The 22,148-nt window shown below is 40.2% G+C and overlaps 1 protein-coding gene across 1 annotated transcript in view; it reads left to right on the forward strand.

Moving 5' to 3' along the window:
- Positions 1-14,224, forward strand: part of DEPTOR (DEP domain containing MTOR interacting protein) — a 143,423-nt gene extending 129,199 nt beyond the window's left edge. The window contains exon 9 of the mRNA XM_063079952.1: positions 9,826-14,224. Within this exon, the coding sequence (XP_062936022.1) occupies positions 9,826-9,954 (129 nt within the window). The 3' untranslated portion in view covers positions 9,955-14,224. The remainder of the gene's footprint in view (positions 1-9,825) is intronic.
- The last annotated feature ends 7,924 nt before the right edge of the window (positions 14,225-22,148 follow it).

The following is a 22,148-nucleotide window of genomic DNA, read 5'->3' on the forward strand; positions in this document are numbered from 1 at the left end:
TAAAATTCTTAGGAAATTCATTTTTGCTGTGAATAGGCAGCAGAAGGGTGTCTCCCATTGAAAATGGTAACATTGATGCAGTGTTGATCGCCTGATACCAAATTTCTCACTCACCTACAGAAGATGGTATTTTACTCTTCTGCTGTTCTATTTCTCTTATGAAGCAAAGAATGCAACAACAGCTACAAAGAAACGTGAGTGGGATTAGTAATTCCAATTAAAGGCAGAGATTAGGTCCTGTAGTCATTACCATGACAAATGGTGTGGTCTGGGGGAAACTGCTGGCTGAATCACATGCAGCATCATTACCGAGGGTAATTACACACCTTATATTCTTATTGTGTCTTTCCTTCTGAATTTTTAAAGCTCTTCATCTAGGAGTCATTAATCTTCACCTCATTATTACATCTGGTGTCATTCTAGTGGAAGAGAGAAGCTGCCACCAGTGAGAGGGGCCTTCCTCCTCCTCTTCCAGGTGATCAGTAAACGTGGCTATTTGAACTGTGGTTGAAGATGAGATGGCATATACCTGCCAGAGCTGGCCCAGATGTAAAGATTAGCCTGAGCTATTCTTAAAAGTGAGATAATGCCCCCTTATCATTCTCCTTCCTTTTCTTCTGTTGCTTTGCCCCCCATGGATTTGTCACCCCACTTCCCCTGGGTGACAGAGCCACAAAGGATTACTCAAAGCCCATCTCTTTTGAGCAGTGAGAAGCCCTGAAGTGGTTAACTCCCCCCAGAATCCTCAAGCAAGAGGCATTCCTTCCTTTGGAAATTAACCCCAAATTGGGGTTTTCTTCCTGCATTTATTCTTTAGCCCAGGAAGTTACATCAAGAGACATAGGTGGGGTTATAGTTTAACAATATAGGCTAGTAACTTTCAGTGAAACAAGTCAGATGACATTCCATTAAGGCAGTTAAGTGATCCATTAACAAAAGCTTGATCTTAGCAAACATTCCTTCTCCCTCCAGCAGCTTTTCAGCAACTTTACATATCAATCCATAACTAGTTTGTCTTTGAACCAGCAGCCCTGCGTTTTACAAATCTTTACCTTACATCAGAGACTTTATAACCTGAGGAAAGTTTCTTGTCCTTTGCAAGGTCAATATTTGAAACTGCAAGGCTTTGGAAAACCAGGCCCTGTGAAGGGCATTTGCTTTAAGAATCCTCTACATTCTTCCCTGGATAAAGATGACGGCGATGACAATGGTGGTGAAAATGATGACCATCTAGTGAGCATTACTCCATTTTCATGGGTGGTAGAAGGAAAAATCAAATGCAGTGTTCTTAAGAAATTCACTGCGTGTAAGAAGGGCATAGACATCAGTTCAGGGTGTTCATCCATGTGGTGTCAGTGCCAGTTTGGGGGAAGCTGATTATCTATTACTCAGGAGGAAGGGTAGCCTAGGGCTTAAGTATACAAATAGCCAGAATTCTGGCTCCACCACTTACTAGCTCCATGTACTTGGACTCATTACTTTACTTCTTCTGAATCTACACCTTCGATTAAGAATAATAGTAGCTGCCTCATAGGGTGTATCGGGACTTTTAAGTGAAATTAAACATGTAGAGAGCTTTGGAATAGTAGTAGATGTTCTTATTAGTGGTTGTAGCACTGCCCATGCTGACAAGCAAGTTGCAACCTAAGAAGTGGTCTGGGGGTATAGACTGCTATGGTCTGAATGTTTGTGTCCCCCCAAATTTGTATGTTGAAATCCTAACCCCCAAGGTGATGGTATTAGGAGATTGGGCCTTTGGGAGGTTATTAGGTCATGGGGATAGAGCCCTCATGAATAGGATTTGTGCCCTTATAAAAGTGGCCAGAAAGAGACACACTTCCCCTTCCACTATGTAAGGACATAGAAGGTGCCATCTACGAGAAAGGGGCCCTCACCAGATACTTGTTCTGCCGGTGCCTGGATCTTGGACTTCCCAGCCTCCAGAAATGGGAGAAATAAATATTTGTTGCTTATAACCTACCCAGTCTATAGTATATGTTATAGAAACCTTAACAAACTAAGACATGGACCAAATGGCTAGGCTTTCACAGGTGTGGATAACAGAGGAGAAATAACAGATCATCCATAAGAAGGTAGTGCTTTCTCTAAATGTGTACACCACTGCTTCTGCGGTTTCCAATAGTATATTATGAAAACCAGATGTGTATGACTTTTTTCTTTTTGAGCTCTAGATTTCAATAGCTTTCAAATATTTCTTAATCTATTCATAACTTTCATTGCTCTGGTTCGCCCTCAGTTTTTTCTTCTTTTTGATGTTTTGTCTGTCAAAAAGCCTCAAGCCTTATTCTCAGGAGGTCTGATCATGGTATTAATTTGCCACATCAACATTTGAGAGATAGTAGGTTCACAAATAGCTTTAAAGGTATGTGTGGTCTAACATGACAGCAGGTTTTTATTATTTTTGGTATCGTGTTTTGGACAACTTGGATATTATCTCTGATAATAGTTCCAAACTTAGGCATTTTATACATTATTATGATTAGTTTTGAAGTCTAAAAGATAGCAAAATTGGCTCTAAAAATGAAATAAACTTGAGACAAGTAATAATTTTAATAAAATGGAATGTCAGCCTCTTTTTTATATGAGACTGTTAATGCTCATGGTCAAAGAATGTGTTATTATAATGCTAACAGGTATGGTATGAGTGTTTAACCTTTAGTAGAACTAAGTCTGATGGATACTTTGTAGCACTGTTTCTTAACATAATGCTGTATCAGAATTACCTGATATGCTCAATGAAAATGCAAATTCTTGGGACACACTCCCAGAGAGTCTGATTTGGTAGGTCTTGGGTGATATCTGAGAATTCACACTTTCAGTCAACTCCTGGAGGTTACTCATATTTGCACTACAGTTTGAGAACACCCCTTTATATTGGAGTGTGCTTTTCACTTAAGCAATTGAGCAGTGAATATGGCTTAACTCATGTTGACTGAATGCATAGCTGGGACTTCTAACATGCATCCGGCCTTCAAAAAGGCTTCCTCATTAATTGGTGCATTTCATGGCATAAGAAGTATTCAAGAAAAGGTAGGCTGCAAACCTGGCAGGGATTTGTAAAAGAGAGTTCCACTTTTAATGAGAGCTTGATCAGATGATCTCTAGAGCACATCTGAGTGTTCTACTTGATTAAAAATTTTGGTAATGACTTGCTACTTAAATCTCGTTTCTGCTTTCTGTATCATTTCATTGGGCAGGCTTCGTGACCCTACTAACCAGGACTCGGCTCCTCCTGATTATTTTATGCATCTCTTTGTATCTGTGTTATCTCTTTTCTCCTTCTGACTCTTTCTGTCTTTGAAACTTTCTCTCTCTCTGCCTATGTCTTGCTAAATGTTTTCTGTTGTTTTCAGGGGAAATCTGAAGCAGCCTTCCTCAATCTTTCTTTCTTCTTTAAGATCAGAAAGAAAAAAATAGAGACAAGTCAGAGTGACATTCAATGAATGCAGCAATTTCATGGATGCAAGTTTCTTGGTGAATACAGATTTCCACAGCAATGAGAAGATACTTATGTATCTTAGGTGTAGTTTTTCTCCACAGCCCCACTCCCACTTTGGATGAGACAATTGAACAATTGTGGTGGGACTCCAGTCACATGAGGACAGATGTCCAATTGCAACAATCCCATGGATCTTCATTCTGTCCGGAGGGTTACTGGACATCTGCCAGGACTGGCGCAGGGAGAGGAATTAGAGGCAACATTATTTAGTTGGTTTGGCTTCCTATCAGGAGGAAAGCTGGAGTTCAGCCTAGGTATTTATCCCAACTTGATCACACCCTGAAATGTGCTCAGTCCTGCCTCCTTCTTCCTGTTAACTCTTACAAGGCCAACTTGGCTTGTTAGGACTTTTCTCCAGTGTCTGCTTGCTCAAAGACATTACTTACCTAGGCTTAGTATGTATGACTTGTGAAGGCTGTGTTCTTCCTTTTCATTCAAGAGAATGTGTTCATATCCCTTCCTTTGAAAGTTAGAGTAGTACTTCCTCATGGGAGGTGAATTACAGAGCAGCCATGTGAACTCAAGACTGATCACTTTTCTAAAAACTGGGGAAAGGAGAGAATTGCAATCCAGGTTTTGAAAACATCTGATAAAGATGATTAGAAGCAGAAGAAAATTTCTCATTACCACCAATGGGTGGCATCTAAGCCTATCCCCTACCCCAAGTCAGAGGTAGCATGTTCGTAATGTGGGCCCATTGAGAGGTCTTCACTTGTTCTGTGTGGTTGTGCCAGTGTGCTTTTTAATAGGCAGGAGAAATAATTTTCCCCCAAGCTGTGTGTTCCCTGTGGTTATTCATAATGTGTGTTGATTTGCAAAACGTAATGTACCATAGATGTTAATTGAAATCCATTGTAACTGAAATATTACATAGTAATAGCTACATTTCTAGACCATTTTATACATTTTTAGTAACAGGACATTTGAACTGCTGGCACCACCACAGTTGTTGAGGCCACTTAGGAAGAGATGACGTCTTTCCTAACAGCCTAACTCTAAAAATACTGCCTTGAGTATAAGCATGATAAATCTTTTGAAGACTTTTTTTTTTTTTTTTTTTTTTTTTGCCTTATTCAAGGAAAAAGTTTGAAATAAATGTCTAAGTTTAGGTATTTTGAGGATTTTAAGTGACACAAAAAGCAACCCAACCTTATATTTATGTAGGGCTGTGGAGTCATATGGAGTTCACACTCCAGATGTGGCACTTAGTTATGTGACCTAGAGCAAATAATTTAACCTCTCTGGCATTCAGTATGTTCATAAGGATTGAACTGGGAATCATGGGTTGCCAATGACAGAAACCCACTATCATAAGAAAAAAAAAAAGAAATCAATTGAAAGGATATCAAGTATGTAAGAGAATCAAAGGCAGGTCTAGAGAACCAAAAAGGGCAGAAACTAGGGCAGATCTGGAGACCTAAGTACAAGAGCAAAGGAACGTTCTCTCCTGCGTTAGCTCCAGATTCAGTGGTCCCCATGAACGGGGGGAGAGGAGGGCACCTTTGTTGGCATTCCTGTCCATATTGCCCACAGCAGAGCAAAGGTGATATCTGAAAAGAATATCAAGTTGATTTTAGCAGAAGTGCAGCTGGATTGCCAAAACCCAATAGATGTTATCACATGGCTGTTAGGAGGATTTTTTTTTTTTAATGCCAATTTTTTTTTTTAACCCTCAATATACATTGTAGTTGATTTTCGTAACCCTTTATCTGTTCCTCTTTCCCCCTCCCTCTCTTCCCTCCCCCCATCACATCTGTTCACTTGTCTTCACAAATTCAAGGAATTGTTGTGTCTTGTTCCCCCCCTTTATTTGTTTGTGTGTTTATTTATTTATTTTTAGCTCCCACAAATAAGTGAGAACATGTGGTATTTCTCTTTCTGTGCCTGACTTGTTGCACTTAATAATTTTCTCCAAGTCCATCCATGTTGTTGTGAATGGTAGTATTTCATTCTTTTTTATAGCAGAGTAGAATTCCATCATGTAGTTATACCACATTTTCCTTATCCACTCATCTGATGATGGACATTTGGGCTGTTCCAACTCCTGGCTATTGTAAATAGTGCTGCAGTGAACATTGGGGAACAGGTATACCTTCGACTTGATGATTTCCATTCCTCTGGGTATATTCTCAGCAGTGGGATAGCTGGGTCATATGGTAGATCTGTCTGTAATTGTTTGAGGAACCTCCATACCATTTTCCATATAGGCTGCACCATTTTGCAGTCCCACCAACAGTGTATGAGAGTCCCTTTTTCTCTGCAACCCCTCCAGCATTTATCATTCTCAGTCTTTGGATATTAGCTATCCTGACTGGAGTGAGATGGTAGCTCAGAGTGGTTTTGATTTGCATTTCCTGGATGCTGAGTGATGTTGAGCATTTTTTCATGTGTCTCTTGGCCATTCATATATCTTCCTTTGAGAAATGCCTATTCAGGATTTTTGATTATGCATGTAAAGTACCTGGATTGGTGCTTGGAAAAGAATAAGTTTTTAATAAGTGACAGAATTTATTGAGAAGTTGCCTGCTATTTTGAAAAGGAACCTGCCTGTTATACTCTGCCTCTTAAATGAATTGTAAGCTTCATGAAGGTAAGAACTGTGCTGTTTAAATCCTTATTTTAGTTGTCCACATAGTACTTGGTGCAAGATGCCATAGCCTTTTCCCCCATAACACCTGTGACAGAGGGTCTTCATCTGCTGTTTGTGCTCGCAGAGGCCTGCTCGGGTGATGGCACAGGCAAGAAGGATCTTGGGATATGAGCGATTCACAGGACGCTTGCTCTGACACCCCTCTTGTCCTCTGCTACTGAAGACAGCACATGGGGAATGCAAGGGAGTGAGGTTATCTTTATGCCTAGTGTAGCTTTGACTTAGCCATACTTTATGAAAGAGTAAATCAGTCTCAAACTTTGGTACTTGAGAAGTATGTGTGAGTGTGTGTACCCACATACAAACCAAAATCAAGAAATGGCCTTCTTTTTTTATTTTTCTAAAATTAAATTCACTTCAAGTCACCACTCATCATGACTGATGACAAGTCCAATATCAAATCATTTTGGCACCCCTTGCCCGTGCCCTTTGAGGTCATACATGCCCCACCTCACCCCAGCTCACATCCCAGGGCTTACAGGTGGTCCATAAAATGGACCCTAACCAGTGTTAGTACTGGCGCCACTGTTTCTTGCCCTGATGGCTGCCCCCTTCCCACCCCTGGACACCTGGCATAGGTCCTGAGCAGAGGTCACAGATCACTCATCCTCCCAAGCACACAACCTTTACAACTCAAGGTTCTATGGCCTCCAAGAGCCTCGCCATCAAGAGGTACACAAAACCCCATCTTTGAACCAAACCCATGACCTCTCTCTCCAGTCTACAAGGATCCACCCACTGTTGGCATCAGATCTCTCTTCCCTTCAGTTTATTTTGTTTTCTTTTGTTTTTTTACTAAAAGCTTTCTTGAGATATAGTTCACATACCATACAATTCCACTTTATATATAAAGTGTATAATTTAGTGATTTTTAGTATATTCACAGAGTAGTGCAACCATCACCACAATCAATTTTAGAACATTCTCATCACCCCTAAAAGAACTCCGTACCTGTTACCAATCACTCCCGTACCCCACCCCACCCCCACCTCCGCTCCCAGTCCTTGGCAACCAAAAATCTACTTTCTGTCTCTGTGGAAAGGAGAAACAGTGATTGCATGGTCAACTTGTGTAGAGAAAACACCCTAGGAATGTAGGTTGGGGAGTGGAAAATATTGAGGTTTATGACAACAGCAAGTGTTTATTGAGTAAATAACCACTCTTCTTACTACCGTCCATTTTCCATTTTGTTTCGCATGTAACCATAAAGGAAGTGGGTATTTTTAAAGGGAAGAAATTAATAGAACCCAGCATTGGTGTAGTACTTGTATTTACAAAGAGGTTTTAAATGCATTATCTAATTTGAACCTGTGAGGATAGGCATTTTTACCTAACTCTTTTATAAATGAGACACATTTATGTTATTGACATATAGAAGAGGAGAAATGACTTGATTAAAGTCATCCAGCAAAGGAGGCTAGGACTTAAATCTGTGTCTTTGATTCCAAATCACATGTCTTTTCTACAGATACAGGGCTGTCTTTATACTTTACAGTTTTGGTGTATCTAAGTAATAGGTATAGAAATTTTTGAACTTAATGCAGTGTTTAAGTTTATATTAGTATTTCTCACTCAGAAAACAGTAAAAGGAAATGGTGGTTTCCAAAGCATCTTGGTATTTTTCACATTCTTTGATTGAGTGTTCACTACTAAATTAATTAATCATTGGGACCAGGTGTGCACATTAATTACTCAGGCATTGTTTTTAAAGTATGAAGATAGAACAACAGGTATGGGAGACATCACTAAATTAACCCATCAAACCAAACAATTTGACTCCTTCCCTTCCCCTCTCCCCCACTTCTCTCCCTTCTTCCTGCTTGTTGTTTTGTATTTCTTCCTTTTTATTTTCCTATTCTCCCAGTAAGAGAAGAGATAGTATATAAGGAGCAAAAAAGCCTTCAGGCTCAATCCTAATTGTGCTTTTTTGCTTGTACATTCACTCATTCAATTCATTCAACACTGACTATTGAGTACATTAGTTTCCTCCTGCTGCTGTAACAAATTAATGCAAACTTAGTAGCTTAAAACAGCACCCATTTCTTAAAGAGTTCTGGAGGTCAGGAATCTAATATCGAGGTTTAGTAGGTCTGCACTCCTTCTGGAGGTTCTTAGGGGAGACTGTTTCCTGTTTCCTTACCTTTTTCAGGTTTTTTTTTTTTTTTTTTTTTGGTCTTTTTCGTGTCCGGCACTCAGCCAGTAAGTGCACCGGCCATTCCCATATAGGTTCCGAACCCGCGGCGGGAGCATTGCCGTGCTCCCAGCGCCACACTCTCCCGAGTGCGCCACGGGCTCGGCCCGACCTTTTTCAGTTTCTAATGGCCACCTGCATTCCTTAGCTTCTAGTCTCTTCCTTGAATCACTCTAACATCTTCTGTTGTCAGATCTCCTACTTCTGCCATTGACCTTCTTACCTCCTTAGAAGGACTCTTATAAAGTCCTTGTACTTGGGCCCAGGGTAATCCAGGATAATCTCCCAGTGTTCAAGTCAGTTAATTAGCAACCTAATTCCATCTGCAACTTCAGTTTCCCTTTGCCATGTGAGCTAACATATTCAGGGGTCTCAGGGATTAGGACGTGGACATCTTTGGGGATTGAGGGAATTATTTGGCTTACCACAAGTACCCACTGTGTGCCAGTCACCATACAGACTTAACGTTCTGTTTTGTTATGTTTTGCTGATTAGATGTACTTATCACTGACACCTGGAGATCTGTGTGTCTCTCCATTTTTCTATATGAGTGACACAAACAAATCTCTCATGTCCAATTTGCACCTCTTCAGGCACACAACAGATAAACCCTCTGTTAGTTTGTGCCAGCCTCTGATGCAACCACCAACCTCAGGAGACATGCCTCCATCTGGGGCGGTAGCTGTGAGTCAGGATCAAGCTCACTGTGACATATCCTGAGTGGCCCCTCACAACTGAATGATGCTCTTCGTTGTACTGTAATTCTCCCTCCTACCGCAAGGTGACCAAGGCTCAGTCTAAAAGCTAGCTTTTGTTAGCCTCATTCATTTTCATAATGATGGGAAATGGGGAAATGTGTATCATTTATCATATCAACTGGGACACTTCAACAAGTGAAAGGAGACACTATTAATAATAATGCAGGAACAGTTGGTAAAAGAGGCCTGTCCAGGGAACACTGGGCTATCAGGTCTCCCAATACATTGATTCCATATGAATAATAGCTGTAAACACTGTGACTCTAAGAATGTATTGAGTACCTCGTAGGTTCAGAGCACTGTAGTAGAAGCTTTATGTACTTTACCTCATTTAATTCTTACAACAACTTTATAAGGTTGTTGGTAGACTATTAGTAGGAGTAATATTAGAATTATTTTTAATCATCCCTATTTTAGAGTTGAGGGAAATAAAGCTAAGATTAAATATCTAGCTTGAGCTAGTAAGTTTCTGAGCTAGGATTTAAGCCTAATTTTGTAAAACACTAAAACAAGTGCTTTTTCCCATCATACTGCCTTCCAGACAAAGTGTAGCTCCTTGGAGATTATTGAATTGGAGTTGTCAGCAGGGTACATTTGGATACTGTAAGAATGAAGTTTCCTTTTAGGGCTGCACACTATTTTTATTAAAGGTCTGCAAAAAATCAGGAGCTATGACAGACATTCTTTCTTTCCGTTTCTCCTTTAGGTCTGTCAGTTCGTCGTCTCTGTCAATGGGCTCAACGTGCTGCACGTAGACTACCGGACCGTGAGCAACTTGATTCTGACGGGCCCTCGCACGATTGTCATGGAGGTTATGGAAGAGTTAGAGTGCTGAGCAGCCAGGCCTCCCAGCCCTCCGGTGGCCTGTAGTGATCACAACCAGAAGCACACAAAGTAATTCAGTGACAAGACTTCCATGCAAATGGATGGCTGTGGATATACGAATCTTTTCGCCATATGTACACATCTTCAGTTGAGTTTCATACACTGAATGTGGAAGAACCGGGTAACACGTCTTTAAAAAAAAAAAAAAAAAAGGTCCATGTAGAAAACATTTAGGAAACAGAGTTTTCCTACGTGATAGAATTGCCTTACTAGATTTCTATTTGTAGTTTTCATTCGTTGTTTTTTATTTTAGATTGCAAAAAGTTGTTGAAATGCTTCTCTGGCCAGAACAGCAACCTACTAAAACCCCCTTCTTAGGAGTCCATAGAATAGTTGTTGCAGGCTTTAAATTGTACTCTTACCAAAATTAGCAGGGGACTGTTTAATAAAGGATCTAGATTTCACCAAGCTTCAAATTAAAGCAACATCCAAAAGAATAGGATCTGTTAACTAGGAAGGTTCTAAAGCATTCGATTGCTTAAATTAAAGCCATCAAAAAATGACTTTTTCTTAATTCCTGCCTTTATGACAAATTTAACTTAACATATATTTCAATTATGGCATTAGTTGAAAAACAAAAAGCCAAAAACGTTGTGATGCTATGGACTGGGGTAGATAGGGAGATACTATTTAAAGTTGTTTGCCCCTATTTTCTCTTTCTGAGCCTAGATCATTTTTGTTCTATAAAGAAGCTACAGCAGCTTTCTAGAATTAATCCTGAATATGTTGAATGTTAGAACAGAGAAGTTTATATATACACATATAATTCAAAATCAAACCTTTTGACAAGATTTCATTTTGAAAGTGTCCCTTTTTAAGGGAAGTATTCTAGAACTTGGCCCATATGTGATAAAACTTGAAACTCTAAATTGCCTACTTAGCTTGAATTTTGCTAGCTTTCTAGTGTGACATATTCTAAGGACATGACATGCTGCTTATTGGTGGGGGGGATTATTTTTCACCGAAATTACCATCGTGTGTTGTAACTTTTCAGCTCACTTGTATATATTGCATGTTTCCTTTTTTGGTCTAGAAAAGAGTACATTTGGGGACTTGGTGTGTAGAGGAAATTCCTCAAAGTGCCAAATTAGGGAGTCAGGGAATGCTAAATTTGTCTTCTTTTCAAATAATGAATCTGAACGACAAAGTTACTTTCTTATGCATTAACAAAATAAAATATGAATGTTGTACCTCAGCATTTCTTGAAGATAGGTTATCATAATGTATTGGTACTGGTGGGATGGACAGAAGATGTTATATATGTATAAATATATATATGTTTCTGGTAATCCAACTTTTCTGATCTGTAGCTTTAGCGAGAAAACTGAATTCTGAAGAAATATAGAATGTCGGACATTAATACTGTTGATCTACATTTGAGAAATGTCATTGCCTCTGTGTGTGTGTGCATTTATACTGTATGCCAGACTGTGCTTTGGTATTTAACATATATGATTCCTTTAATCCTCATTGCAAGATAGATATCATCACCCACATTTTCTAGATGTGGAACCTAAGTCTGAGCAAGATTAAAAATGTACTTTTAAGTTCGCACAGCTGCAAGAACTAAGTAATATAACTTGAATTCAAACATGGGTTTGTTTAATGCTAGAGCCCATATGACTCCCCTCCCCCAACCTTTCCCCATTTAAGGGCTTTATATTGAGGGATTATTCTGTGCCAGGTGCTGTGCTGAGACTTTAGGTCGTTTGTCCTTACTGACCTATGAGGAAACTGACTCATAAAGAGGTTAGTCATAGTCCAGGGCCACACAACTAGTAAGTGGGAAACCTTGCCACTTTGCATTAAAAAAAAGAATTGTATAACATCTTTAAAAGATGAGTTCTAGATGCTTTCTGTCCCCAGGTTTTCATTAATTGACAAAAGAAGAAGGATCGCCTTTTGAAAAATGGCATCTTCTTCTTGCCAGCTTCTACATTTCACTCACATCCTAATGCCTGTCATCTTGGACCCTGGCATACTATAACTGTCTTTTAACCAATCAGGCACCAGAGAAGCATCTCTATTTATTCCACACAGCCTCCTCCTGCCCATGAGGAAGGATGGGAGGAAGAGAGGAAGGAACTGTTGGGGTTTTTTTTGGTTCCCATCACCCTCAATTTAAAGACCAAATGCCAGAAAGAAAACCGTGAGAGTTTTACCTTAGCTACTCTTCTAGCCTACCCCTGACATTGTCACACAGCAATTAAAGTGACTGCCCTCACTTCCAGAGACCCCATCTCACTCCCTCCAGCCTTTGCACATGGAGTTTCTCCTCCTTGGAATGTTCTTTCTCCTGGAAAATTCTTTCTTCTTAACTCCCCTGAGATAGTATCTCCTCTGAGAAGCTTTGCCAGCTCCACAATTCTGGAATTGATGCTCCTTCTTTATATTCCCCTGTTCCCTTAAGTCCCATCCCCCATCCCAGCATTAAGGACATTTACTTTGAAATTGCCGTGTTATGTGTCTGTCTCCCTAACTAGACTCTAAACATCTGCAGAACAGGGACTGTTCTGGGTATTCCCTTCACCTAGTAGGGTGTCAGCAAACCACCCCAATGGTGGCTAATAACAACACCATTTATTTTTTCATGATCCTATAGGTTGGCAATTTGGGCAGAACTTTGTCGGTCTGGCCTGCTACCGCTGCATGGGTGCCAGTGGGTCTACACACACAGTGGTGGTCAGAGAAGTCACAAAGTTAGCCAAGAATCAAGGGTTGGGGAAATAGATGCCATCTTTTGATGCGAGGAGCTCCTAGGGATTTGTGGCCATTTGTAATCCACCAAGAGTAGGTACCCACTATTTGTTGAATAAAAGTCCAAGGCGTTACCTAGTTATTGAAAGTGTTGGACTATCCAGATGCAAATTACTGAGGAACTACTGGGTAGAAGTGTAATGTTAAGTTGTGAATGAAGCCCAATGTCTAATGAACACTTTAAAGTCAGGAAATGCTAAAACAATAGTGTTACACAGGGCCATGTAGAGCACAGTTTAGTCTTTTCATTTTACTAATGAGGAAACTGAACTGTGGAATGGTCACAGGCATGCCCAACCTCACAAGGCTTGGTGGGTCACAGCTTGGGCCAAATGCCTGTCTATTGCCTTCCAGCCCTATGGCCTTTACAGTACAGCCTTTTGCCTTGGAGGGTATGCAGCAAAAATAGGCCTTCAGCTTTGGGGTCTTTATAAAATGAAAGTGGTGCCATGTACCTGTGAAAGGAAAATATTTTAATTGACTCAGGTCTTGGATTTTTAAATCGTGTCATAAAAAAATAATAATTTTATGTGATATTTTTACCATTGCCCTGCTTTAAAATTTAAAAAAATTTCTAAATGTAACATCAAGAAGTATCCTAAATTAACAATAAGCTATGTTTCTAGGAGCTTTTATTTCATATATTTGTGTGTGTATTATATGTGAGGTTTCAGTCATTCAGAACTTCTGAAATGTCTTTCTTTGTGCCCTTAAAAAAAAGCACTTGATTTTCAGGTGCTTGTATAATGTGTTCATGTTTTTGTGATGGAGATGAAAGTAATTTTTGTTTCCTCATTAGCATAGTATGTTCAATTGTGAAAGCCATGTTCTGTTGTAGAGAGAAAAATTCAGTTGCCTTTTAGGTTGATTCTACTGTTTGTTTTATTATTAATCAATGTTAAATAATTGCATAAATTAGTCAGAAGAATAGATGGGAAATGGTGGGTAACATGAAAGATACCCATCTTTGCATAGATTAGATGTGAGCAACTTCACACCATCTTATAAAAGGTGGCTACATTGGAGGGATGGAAATTAATATTTAAAATGTCACTGCTTTAAGTTCAAATTGGAGGCTTACATTTAAAATACAAGGCTACTTCAAAAAGTTCATGTAAAGATTTATCTTCAATTCTACTTTTCCACAAACTTTTTGAAGTATCCTCAAATGTATGTTGTGAAAATAATCTTGCTTTCAAAACCTATTTTAAACTGATTATATGAACTGTTCTCTCCTGTTAAGTATTGATCTTGTTTCATTTTTATTATAAATGATCAGAATAACTCTAGAACATTTTAGTTTTGCTAATTGGTTGGAATCTATTGATGTCATTGACCATGGTTTTACTCCTTTAAGGCAGAATTTTGGGTGTAATGTGTTTTTCTTCAGTTCAATGCCAAAAGGACAAATCTGTTGTGTACCAAAATGAAGTTCATCATCAAAGATAGCAAATGATATTATCAAATGCATTAATAAATGTACTTAATATATACCTTTATTTTAACATTAGGTTGAGATTTGTTTGCTCCCTTTATTAAAAATTATAACATGATACTTAACATTATTATATGAAAGCACATAGGAGTATAGCATGAAATAAATGCTATGTTTTTTAAAACAGTGACTTTAGAGTTTTAGCTTTTCCTGTCTTTTAAAACAAATTTGCCACTTTTTATCCTAAGAAAGGGTTGCATTATAAAGCTGATCTACTACTCACTTACCAGAGAAAACACATGGGACTTATATCTATTCTCTAATGTAGCCAAACGTGCCATTTGTAAATCTACTTAATGATGATGTTTTCGGAAGATCTTTTGCCTCAGTGGGAAAAAGTGCATTAAAAAGCTTTTTCTGGGCCGGCCCCGTGGCTCACTCAGGAGAGTGTGGCGCTGGTAGCACCGAGGCCGCGGGTTTGGATCCTATATAGGAATGGCCAGTGTGCTCACTGGCTGAGCATGGTGCAGACGACACTGAGCCGAGGGTTGTGATCCCCTTACCGGTCAGGGAAAAAAAAAAAAAAAAGCTTTTTCTGTACTATATTTGATTCAGAATCATTTTCTCCCTGCACAGGTCAGTATTGATGGGTATTACAGAATATTCTATATGAGAAAATACCATGTGCTTGTTTACTACTCTGAAAGAATGTTAATTTTTTTTTAAAAATTTTTGACAAATTAGGAAATCAGTTAAATAATTCCATGTGTAGGGGGAGGGCAGTGTAAAGTATAGGGGTAAGTGGTTATTCTGACTACACTCAATATTAACCAAAAGAATGAATGTTGTCATTCCTTTATTCATTCCATTCATTCAGGAAACCTTATTGAAGATTTGTGTTTTGCTGGACACCATATACAGGCACTAGGAATACAGAAATGAATAGTCATGCCACTGGATGCAGCTTATCCTTCAAGAATGCCTTTGGGCCTATCTTCTCCCCATGGATGCAGTGAATAAGAAATCACGGTGTTAAAACAGGTGATTAATGCTAGAAACCACCATCCAACCCAAGCACCAGAATACTAACAATAATTTACATTGAAATGTATTCTTCTTCCCAATTCTGCCCCCTACTTTCTCTTGTCCAAGAAAAATACCATGGTAAACAACATCAAGTTTATCATTCTCTTGGCTTTTTTTGTTCTTAATTATTATTTAGGTTTTTTTTACATGAACTTCATTACAAGAACATCAAGTTTTATGTAATCTGGGACTTGCTTGTTTTTACCTAGTATTATATTATTAAGTTTCTTCCAGATTTTTGTGCATAATGTCAATTCATTCATTTTTCACAACTTCGTAAATTTACAGACCACAAATTATTTGTTTTTCCTATCGATGGGTGATGGAGTTTGGATGTGTCATCCCCGCCAAAACTCATGTGGAAATTTGATCTCCATTGTGGCAGTGTTGGAAACTGATTGAGTCATGGGGGCAGATCCCTCATGAATGGATTAATGCTCTCCCTGGGAGAGAGGGGAGTAATGAGTGAGTTCTCGCTCTATTAGTTCCCATGAGAGCTGGTTGTTTATAGGACCCTGGCACCTCCTCTTTCTCTCTCTTGCTTCCTCTTGCCATGTGATCTGCTGTACCCACCGGCTGCCTGCTGCTTTCCACCATGAGTAGAAGCAGCCTGAGGCCTGTGCCAGATGCAGCTGTCCCAGAATCGTAAGCCAAATAGACCTCTTTCCTTTATAAATTACCCAGTCTCAGGTATTTCTGTTATAGCAACACAAAACGGACTAAAACAATGGGCATTTGGGTTGTTCCCATTGTTGTCGTCATAAATGGGATTACTATGAACACTTTCAGACCATCTCCTGAGTACAATCGTGGAGATTCTCTGAGGTATCAACTTAGAAGAATTGCTGAGTCACAGCAAATGTGAATACCCAACTTTACAACTTTAGTTTTTGTTAAATAAGTGTCCATTTGTTCAGTGATACTGAGGGTTCTAAGTTGCTACAAAGTAGCTTGCCATCCTAATTTACATCAGTGTCTTCCTAATACCCCAGATGTCTTGAAGCTTTTTATCTTACAACTCTGTGATTCCAGTGAGGCAAGTATTATTGGGTGTTGGTATAACATATTCAAGAACATCCAACAAATAATTTATTAAGCACCTACTGTGGCCTGTCAGTAAGTGTGGCAAACAGTCGCAGATAAGACAGGTCCCTGTCCACATGAAGTTTATATGTTCTTGGGAGAGATAGACAATAAAGTTATATAAATAAAATTATTAATTTTAGATAGGGGTGAGTGCTAAGAAGTAAATGAAACCAAATGGGGTCTTAGAGAATGACCAGATTTCATCAGAGGGGTGAGTGAAAACGGGGCTGCCCCATTACGCAATTCCAATAAGGAATTATTCATTTTCAGGTCTATGTGAACAGCGCCCCCTGGGGCTAGGCAGTGCAACAGCCCTGAGTTAAAGCCTTTGCACACCTGATGTTTTGAGTTAATGCCTGAAGTGTGGGGATGAGGCAGCCTCAGAGAAATCTGGATGAAGAGTATTGCAGGCAGAGGAAACAGCAAATTTAAAGGTACCACGGGTTGAAAGGTCATAGTGGTTAAGAACATGGGCTCTAGAGACATACAGACTCCAGCTCTAGCACTTAGAAGCACATCCAGTTACTCAATCTTTCCAGACATCAGCTTCCTTATTTGAAAAATGGGGATAACAGTCCCTACTTCACTGGACTGCTGTGAGTGTTAAATTAGATGATGCATGTAAAATGCTTATCTCGGTGTCTGACCCATAATAAATGATCAATAATTGGATGTTTTTCTTGTTTTTATACCTACTTAGCAAAAAACAAAATGCACTTGGAGAAGTTGTAATTTGCCCCAAAACACACCAACTGGAATTTCATGCTGCAGAAATCCTCAGACCAATGCTATTTTCAGCACATCATTGTGCAACTTAGTTTTCTCATTTTTAAGAGGGAAAATAATCTCATATGAAGGGTATTATGAAGATTAATGAGTTACTACTTTTGAAGTGTTCAGTACAGTGTCTGGCACATAGTAAGTGCTCCAAAAAATAACTATTAGTAGCTATTGTTATTATCAGTATTAATACTGTACTATGCTAATTATGTATCTTCATCACAGACAATACCCATTTTAGTTGTTTTAATTGTCATAAGACTAAATAATACAAGGGTTAAAAAACATATGATCAACTCTATATTCAACTGAGTACATTAAAAGAAATTACCCATTCTGCCACTTTCACTATATTCTGCAGGTACTAAGGAATAAGGAGATTCACAGGTTGGTAGAAAATATGGCTCTGGATTTTGTGGCTGTAAATTGGGAGACACTAAAAATAATTTTGCATTGGATCCTTATTCAACTACTTAGGTTTTGAAACTAAAAATTACATGTAAATAACTTACCAAACCATCTTTAAAACTTAAAAATTTCATATAGAATAATTTTGCAATATCTATTTACCACCCGATCAGACTCCCAGCAGTTTTACAGGCTGTTAGGAAAGCAATAGAGGTAATCAACACTTATGTACTATTGTGCCTTATATCCTGCAGCAAGCACCCTTTCTTAGGATGTATTGGAGATTCAGTCTTGATTACAAAGGAGATTCTTTTGCTGAACACACCCTAATTGAGACATCATTTTGTTTGTCTGCCAGGGGTAGCCTCCTAAGTCTAGAGGTTTAGGAGATTTATGCTAGAATTATGTAAGCAACATCACCAACACCCTGTGCTTCTGTTAGCACAAGCTTTCTGTGGTTGGAGAGTGGACACACAGGCCGCTGCTTGCCATGTACATCTGATGAACACCCTGAGCAGAATAAAGGAACGCTCTGTAAAGAACTTGGCTGTTGTCTCATTTTCTTAGTGCCAGGACTTGACAATCTGTTTTTCTTTTGGGTGTTATTCTACCTCTGTGACTTTCTCTCTTTGTCTTCAGGGACTCCATATCTTATTCTAAAGACCATTTGCTCCATTGGGGTTAAATATTAAACTTATTCCTTGAAGTCTGAGATGCCTGCGTCAATAAAGGCCAATTCATAATAGGAGCTTTATGAAGGTAGCTAATGACGGGCATCAGGTGGATGGGACACTGAGGGGTCTAAGGGAAGAGAGAGAGGACGTTTGCTCTGTTACATCAACTTTGAAAATGTGTATGTAAATGTAGCCAAAACTTTGTAAGCCAAGATTTGAAAAGATCTGGATGTTTCTGCCCCTGTGAAAGGTGAAGAAGCACTTTTTACTCTTGAACCTGGGAAACCCACGGACTGTGTGGCATGGGAATATCAAGGCTAGTTAATTATTAAGCGGGGAGACTCCCAGGTCTGATATTTAGTAGCAGAAAGGGAGGAAACAAGTGATGAGCACGAATGAAGGTGGGAGTCTGCGAACCTCAGTTCTTTGTTTTAGACAAAGAACCCTGTTTTTACGGATTTTCTCCTATTCAGTCTGAGTTACATCAAATGTGAAGAACTTTCTAGTGCTTTCCATGCTTGAAAGGGAAGGAGGTTGGATACCATCTTACTTCTTTAAAGTACACATTGGTTCTTATTGCAGGTGCAGGATAATCCACTCATTTACTTTCCTGCTGACCCATCCACCTTCACTTTCCTTCTCTTCTCGTCAGCACTGCACACACTTCCAAATTATCCCATGACTGGAAACAAAAGCATGAAATCACAGAACATTTTTTTCATGTGGAAGAGACCTTGTAAATTTGCTAGTTTACTCTGGCATTTTATGAAGGGTGAAACAATCTTAAAAATAACTAATAATGATACGTAATATATATTGTACTCTAAATATATCCCAGGTGATCTGCTAAATGTTTTCTATGGATGATCTCATTTAATCCTCCCAACAACTTCATGAGGTAGTGATAGAGTCTGGATGTGTTGTCCCCTCCAAAACTCCTGTGGAAATTTGATCTCCAATGTGGCAGTGTTGGAAACTGATTGAGTCATGGGGGCAGATCCCTCACGAATGGATTAATGCTCTCCCTGGAGGAGGGGGATTAATGAATGAGTTCTCACCCTATTAGTTCCTGTGAGAGCTGGTTGTTTAAAAGACCCTGGCACCTCCCCTCTTTCTCTCTTGCTTCCTCTTGCCGTGTGATCTGCTTGTACCTGCTACTTTCCACCATGAGTAGAAGCGCCTGAGGCCCATGCCAGATGCAGCTGTCCCAGAATCGTAAGCAAAATAAACCTCTTTTCTTTATAAATTACCCAGTCTTAGGTATTTCTGTTACAGCAACACAAATGGACTAATACAGAAAATTGGTACCAAGGAGTGGGGTGTTCCTATACAGAAACCTGAAAATGTGGATACAGCTTTGGAACTGGGTAATGGACAAAGGTTGGAAGAGTTTGGAGGACTTAGAAGAAGAGAAAAAGATGAGGGAAAGTTTGGAACATTTTAGAGATTGGTTAAATAGTTGCAACCAGAATGCTGATAGAAATGTGGACAGTAAAGACCATGCAGATGATGAGGTCCCAGTAGAAATGAGGAACTTATCGGGAATTGGAAAAAAGATAACCCTTGCTACACCACAGCAAGGGATTTGGCTGCATCGTGTCCATGCCCTTGGACTCTGTGGAAGGTGGGACTTAAGAGTTGTGAACCAGATTGTTTGGTGGAAGAAATTCCCAAGCAGCAAAGCATTAAGGAAGCTGCATGGTTACTTTTAACAGCCTACTCTGAGTTATGGTAGGAAAGGCATGATGTAAAGCCAGAAATTAAAAGGGAAGCAAAGCACAAAGATTTAGAAAATTTGCAGCCTGGCCATGCAGCAGAGAAGCAGAGAGCCGGAGAAAAATGCAAGGATGAAACAGATAAGCTGGTTGCTAAAGACATTAGCTTGGCAGTGAGGCAGCCAGATGCTAATAGCCAGGACAATGTGAAAAAAGCCTTAAAGGCATTTGAGAAGTTTGGAAGGGAGCCTCACCCATCACAGGCCCTGAGGTCTAGAAGGACTGAGTTGGGTAGACTTGGGGCACAGCTGCCCTCAGGAACCTGCTCCCTTCATCCCAACTGCTCTTGGAGCAGCCCTGAGTGTGGTTCATACAACAGCTCTGGAGAGTAGAGGCCCCAAAACTCGGTGGTGTCCACAGTGTGTTAAGTCTGCAGGCTGGCAGGACATGAGAGCTGTGGAGGCATGGCAGCCTCTACCCCAATTCCAGAGGATGTATGGAAAAGTCTGGGGGCCCAGTCAGGGAACTGCTGCAGGGGCAGAGCCACCACTGAGGCCATCTGCTAGAGCAATGCTGAGCAGAAAAGTGGGGTCAGAGCCCCCACAGAGAGCCCCTACCAGGGAAATGTCTAGTAAAGCCAATGCAGTGGGGCTGCTGCCGGGACCCCAGAACTGTAGGGTCACTGGCAACCTACAACACCAGCCTGGAAAAGTCACAGGCACCAGCATGGCCCACTGTGCTGCGCCTGATTGAGCTGTGGGAGTGAGGCTCCCTGATTTTTGGGGGGCCCAGATGTGCCCAGAATGCAGTACTTGGAGTCAAAGATGATGATTTTGGAGCTTTAAGATTTAATGTCTGCGCTGCTGGGTTTCGGACTTCTTTGGGACCTTTGGTTTCAGACTGTTTCTTTCTTCTGGCCTATTCTTCCCTTTTGGAATGGGAATGTATACCCAATGTCTGTTCCACCATTGTGCCTTGGCAGTAGATAAATTTGGTTTTGTTTTTACAGGTTCACAGCTGGAAAGACTTTTGCTTTTGGTCTTAGATGAGACTTTGGACTTTGGACTTTTAAGTTGGTGCTGGAGAAAGCTATGACTTTGGGGACTGTTAGGATGGAATAACTGTATTTTGTATGTGAGAGGGAAATGAGTTTTGGGGGGCCAGGGGTCGAATGATGGAGTTTGGATCTGTTGGCCCCTCCAGAACTCATGTGGAAATTTGATCCCCAGTGTGACAGTGCTGGAAGCTGTTTGAGTCATGGGAGTGGATCCCTCATGAATGGATTAATGCTCTCCCTGGGGAGGAGGGGTAGTGAGTGAGATCTCGGTCTATTAGTTCCCACAAGAGCTGGTTGTTTATTTTATTTATTTATTTATTTATTTTTAAGAGCTGGTTGTTTAAAGGACCCTGGAACCTCCTCCTCTCTCTCTCTCTCTCTTGCTTCCTGTACCATGTGATCTGCTTGTACCCGCCAGTTGCCTGCCACTTTCCACCATGAGTAAAAGAAGCCTGAGGCCCATGCCAGATGCGGCTGTCCCAGAATCATAAGCCAAATAAACCTCTGCTCTTTATAAATTACCCAGTCTCAGGTATTTCTGTTATAGCAACACAATCAGACTAGTACAGGTAGGTTCTAATAAGATCCCCACTTTGGCAAGGATCCCAGCTCTCTAGGGAGGGTAAGTCAGTGGCACAAGGTCACATACTGGTCAAATGGAGGGGCCAGCCTTGGAGCCCAGTTGCTCTGACTGCTAAGGGTATCTGCCTCCTGTGGCCTCCAATTTGCTCAAGAGCACAAGGTCACTCATGCATGTGATAGGAAAGTAGAATCTAGAGCAAGTCCTTGCACCTTGGAAGCACCCTACTTTCTTGATGTTGCTGTTGGGGACCACACCTGTCTGCCTCCTGAGCCATGAGCATCTAAGGCTCATGCCTCTGACCTGTTTGCTCCCATTACATCCTTGCGTTCCTCCCATAGACATGAGCGATTCCACCTGTTTTCCTCTTTTTCTTTCAACATCACTACTTGCCATTGAATTCATTCCTAGGGTATCCCCTTGCTTTGAAACTGGAGATATAGTGGCTATTTCTCCATCTTCCTTTGTAGTTGCTATTCTAGAAGCAAACACCGGGACCCTTTGCTTTCATGCACGCATTTCGTTTCAATACAATGGCACAATAATCGATACTATCGATAATAATT

Source organism: Cynocephalus volans, chromosome 15 (assembly GCF_027409185.1).
Source record: "Cynocephalus volans isolate mCynVol1 chromosome 15, mCynVol1.pri, whole genome shotgun sequence".
Taxonomy (NCBI): Eukaryota; Metazoa; Chordata; class Mammalia; order Dermoptera; family Cynocephalidae; genus Cynocephalus; species Cynocephalus volans.